The 4,278-nt window shown below is 69.5% G+C and overlaps 1 protein-coding gene across 1 annotated transcript; it reads right to left on the bottom strand.

The window, feature by feature from the left end:
- Positions 1-254: 254 nt before the first annotated feature.
- Positions 255-3,920, bottom strand: SPON2 (spondin 2). Its single transcript, XM_024732743.1, is given in 7 exon segments — positions 255-558; positions 1,873-2,007; positions 2,010-2,043; positions 2,146-2,337; positions 2,416-2,639; positions 3,004-3,367; positions 3,675-3,920. Coding segments are annotated over 6 exon segments (993 nt in total). The 5' UTR covers positions 3,227-3,367; positions 3,675-3,920; the 3' UTR covers positions 255-373.
- Between the last annotated feature and the right edge of the window lie 358 nt (positions 3,921-4,278).

The raw sequence follows: 4,278 nt of genomic DNA, 5'->3' as shown, positions 1-4,278 counted from the left end.
TGTGTGTGCCGTGTGTGTGCGCGCGTGGTGGTCCACTGGCTCCTCCCCGCAGGGTGACATCTGCTCACCAGGGAAGTCTGGTGGCCCATCTGCCGGCCCCGCCTTCACCCGGCGCCTGCCCAGGACACACAGACCACAGCACCGGGTGTCAGGAGACGCTGGTCTTTATTCAAGAGCTGGGATGGGAACGCGACGAGGCAGGTGTTGGTCTCGCGCCGGCGACCCGGCGGCCCCGGGCGGCTGCCTGGCGACCAGGTCTGAGGTATTTCACGGCCGGGGTGTGGCTCTCGTGCAGCGCGGCCGCCGGGCCGGGGGCCAGTCTCTGCGCGGAGGTCGCCGGCGGCGGGGCTCAGGGGGCTCGGAGGCCCCGGCGTCAGACGCAGTTGTCGGGGACGCACGGGGCCTCCTCCTCCAGCGCCGGGCAGGGCGCCCCGTGGTTGGCGGGCCGCGCATGGACGTAGCGCGTCCTGCTCTTGACCCCGGGCCGCCCGCACGGGCCTGCGCACAGCCCCCAGGACGACCACAGCGACACCTCGCAGTCCAGCGGCGTCTCCGGAGCTGGGGGCGCAAGGAGGACGGTGAGCGAGGCGGGGCTGCGGGAGAGGAAGGGGGTCCTCTCCCGACACCGCCTCCGAACTTGGCTAGGAAACTTCTGATTTTATCAGCGCGCTTTCCAGCCACCTCCAGGGCGACGCCACCAAGCACACCCCCGAAAAGCCACCCCCGAGCGACTGGGTGAAGGTTTACGCCCTGAGAGCCCGATGCCCGCTGGATCCCCGCTCTCCGGGGTGCGGGGCGGGGGGCGGGGGGAGAGAGGAGATCCTGTCGTGAAACGTTCTCTGACGTGGGCACAGACCGGCAGGGTCTCCACCGCTGCGCTGCTGTTCCAGGTGCGGACCCTTCGGGCGGCTGGCCACACTGGGGGCGCGAACCCCCTCGCTCGCCCGGCACCTGCACACCGCTCGCCCCTCCCCCGCGGGCAGCACCGCCCCCACCGACCCGCTGCCAGGAGGGCACACAAGGGTCAGCAGGGACACCGGGCGGGGCCCGAGGCCTCTCCGACTCACTTCTGGGCTGTAGAAGTGTGAAAGGCTTTCAGTTGAAAATGCTGGGCAAGAGTTAACTCTTCAGTTTGGAGTTGAATGAACCAAATCCCAAATCTCTCAGAACCAGCGTCCCCAACCAAATGCTCCCATCCAGCTTTTGAAGCCGCTCAGAGACGCGGGTTCACGCAGCCCCGACGGCGCTGCCCCGCCCTCTGAGCACGGCAGCCTCTCCCGGTTTGACCCGTCCTCACACTCCACGCGGCCACGCAACCCAGCTCTGTGGCCTGGCGACGGGTGCTCTGCGTGGGGTTGGGCCGGCGGCGCAGGGCTGAGCCCTGGACCAAGGGCCCTGGGGGCGGGGCGCACGCGGGGGCGGGGCTGCCCCTGTGAAAGCAGCGGGTGTCACTTCACAGGCGTTCCCTCTGGGGCGGGCACTGGCCTTCGAGGGTTATTTAGGGTGAGAGGTAAGAGCTGGAGCGGGAGCTCAGGGCCAGGTGATGTCCGAGCAAGTCCCGACTGACCCCCAAACCCAAGTGCTGCTCCTGCAGCCGTTGTCACTTCACAGGCGTTCCCTCTGGGGCGGGCACTGGCCTTCGAGGGTTATTTAGGGTGAGAGGTAAGAGCTGGAGCGGGAGCTCAGGGCCAGGTGATGTCCGAGCAAGTCCCGACTGACCCCCAAACCCAAGTGCTGCTCCTGCTCCGGCGCAGCCTGTGGTGAATGTCGCGGCTGCCCGCCAGCCCGAGCGCCTGCAACCCAGGAGCACGCATGTGAAGCGGGGCTGGGGGGCGGCCGTGGGCGCTACGGAGGAGTGGGAGCCGGGCTCACCTGGCAGGCTGTCGGCGACCTCGTTGCCCCCGCCCCCGAGGCCCGGGGCGGGCGGGAAGGCCCTGGGGCTGTGCGGGAGCCGCGCCAGGGTCACCGTAGCGATGGGAGGCAAGGACTTAAGCCGCGGGTAGTAAAGGAGTTCGCGGGGTGGCTGGGAGAGGAGGCCGTGATCTGGAGGAGGGGCCCGGCCCGGAGATGGGTCAGGAAGGGCCAGCCCCGCCCCCTCACTGTCCTCCCGGGGAGCGGCCGCCCAGAGAGCTGCCATCCCCTCACCTCGGTCACCGTGTCCTGCGGGACGGTCGCGAACTTGGGGGATGAGAAGGTGAAGCCGCTGTCGGTCCCGGCATCGTAAGGGTGGAGGTCCACCACCACCTGCTCCCTCCAGCGGCCCCCGTCACACAGGTCCAGGCTGTCGACGCCCACGAACCAGTCGGGGCTGGGGACGATGCGGACCACGAAGGACACCTGGGGGCCGAGGGCTCAGCGGCAGTCCCCGCGCCCCCCTCCTGCCCGCCCGCCCACCGTCCACGCCGCCCCACTCACGAGCGAGTGCCTGGAGTGGGCCTCAAACTCCGCGGACGTCTGCCCGGTGCCGCTGGGCACGGCTGGGGCCGAGAACACGCCGTACACGCTCTGCAGCTTCTCCCCGGCAGCTTCCATCTCCCGCATCAGCGCCCAGGCCTCGCTGCGCTCCGCGAAGTCCCTCAGCCCATTGCTCACATACTGGCCCTTCCTCCACAGGCTGTAGTCGGGGCTGTGCGCTGCCCCCGCGCACCGTGCACCCACCCGTGTGAGCATCCCCCCTGGACACCGTCCCGCCCCTCGTGGGGCCGGGCGGGATGGCCCACAGGTGGCCTCTCACTGCCCGGCACCTCGCGGGTACGACGGACGGGCAACCGGCTGGCCCTTCCCGTGACCCAGGCCACCCCGCCCCGCCACGTCCCCGAAGCCCAGGACACTGCTGCTGGCACACAGTAGGCACTCAGCCAGTACCTCCTGCACTGAAGTGAATTGGGTGAGGTCCCCTCCACGCTGTGAAGCGCGGGGCCACGGTCAGATGACCGTACCCTCCCGAGCAGTGGGGGTCACCGCCAGGCCTGCCGGGCACGGGACGGCAGGGACTGCACTCACCCAGCAGGGATGACCACTGCGCGGGTGGGCGGAACATCGGGTACTGCTTGGGGAAGGATGCCTGGCTCCACTTGCCCGTGAAGGTGATGCTGTACTTGGCCAGGGGCTGGGCCGTGCACATGGACTCTCCCCCCAGCAGCTGGCCGGCTGAGTAGCCGAATGTGGCCAGGAGGAGGGCCCAGAGGGCTCCGCCCCAGGGGGTAGCCGGACTCGGGGTTCCCATCACCTACGAGAAGGGGGGGCCACATGCTGCACCGCTGGTCCCCGATGCCCTGCGCACGGCCCCTGGCTACAGGTCCCCGAGGACGCCGGGCGCCTCCCTCCACGTTCCCTCTCCAGGCTCCGGCTGGGCCTGACCCTGTGGCTGGAAAGCCAAGCCGTGTTGGGTTACAGGAACCCAAGGTGCCTGGCCAGTTACACCTGGCATGGAGCTCACAGCCAGCTCAGCGCCCTGCGGCTTTCCTGGGGGAAACACCTCTGGCGCTGCCGTCTGGGAACCACCCCCCCGGGAACCAGGAGGGTCGCCGTGCCCCGGACTAGATGGGCCTCCCTCTTGGGGTGCTGCCCCTCTTGGGGTGCTGCCCCTCTAGGGGTGCTGAGGTTTCTGGGCGGGAGCAGCGCCAGGAGGCCAGTGCGGCTGCGGGGCCGGGGCCAGCGCACGCAGTACTCACCCAGCAAGAGCGACTGGAGGCTGTGGGCAGCCGAACGTCCCAGCAAGAGCCCAGAGCTCCAATTTATGCTGCAGAAGCGACACCCAGCCGGCCAATGAGGCCCCAGGTCCACCACCGTGGCCGCCGGAGAGGAGCGGCAGATAGGACGCGGGGAGAGGGAGAGAAAGGGACCTCAGTGCTGGAGCTGGCCTGGCCGCCCGCCTGCTCTGACGCGAGCAGATGCTGCTCCAGCGCTGAGGTCACTCCTCCCTTGGGCGCCGGCCACTCGCCGCACCCCTTCCTTTGTCTTTTCCTCCCGCCCCCCCTCTCCCCCCAGTTCTCTCCTTTCCCATCAGGCCCTCCCTGGTGTCTCCCCGGAGGGGGTGCCAAAGCCAGCTGCTGGGAAGAGAGCTGGGCCAGGGCCGCCAGCGTGCACTGCCCGCGGGGCAGGTTGGGACGTGGGGGCCACAGTCAGGCCTGACATCTGTCCGTCTGTCCGAGTGCTGGGGACGGGCGGGGAAGCAGGGGTCCTGGGTTCAGCGGACACAGCTGCCTTCTTCCCGCGTACAGAGCTGCATGGAGGAGCCACGCTGTCCACGCCGTGGCCAGGGCATCTGGACCGTCC

This window comes from Neophocaena asiaeorientalis, unplaced genomic scaffold, assembly GCF_003031525.2.
Source record: "Neophocaena asiaeorientalis asiaeorientalis breed wild unplaced genomic scaffold, Neophocaena_asiaeorientalis_V1.1 scaffold762, whole genome shotgun sequence".
Taxonomy (NCBI): Eukaryota; Metazoa; Chordata; class Mammalia; order Artiodactyla; family Phocoenidae; genus Neophocaena; species Neophocaena asiaeorientalis.
The sequence above is the reverse complement of the archived record's forward strand: the minus strand, read 5'-3'. Positions and strand labels throughout refer to the sequence as shown.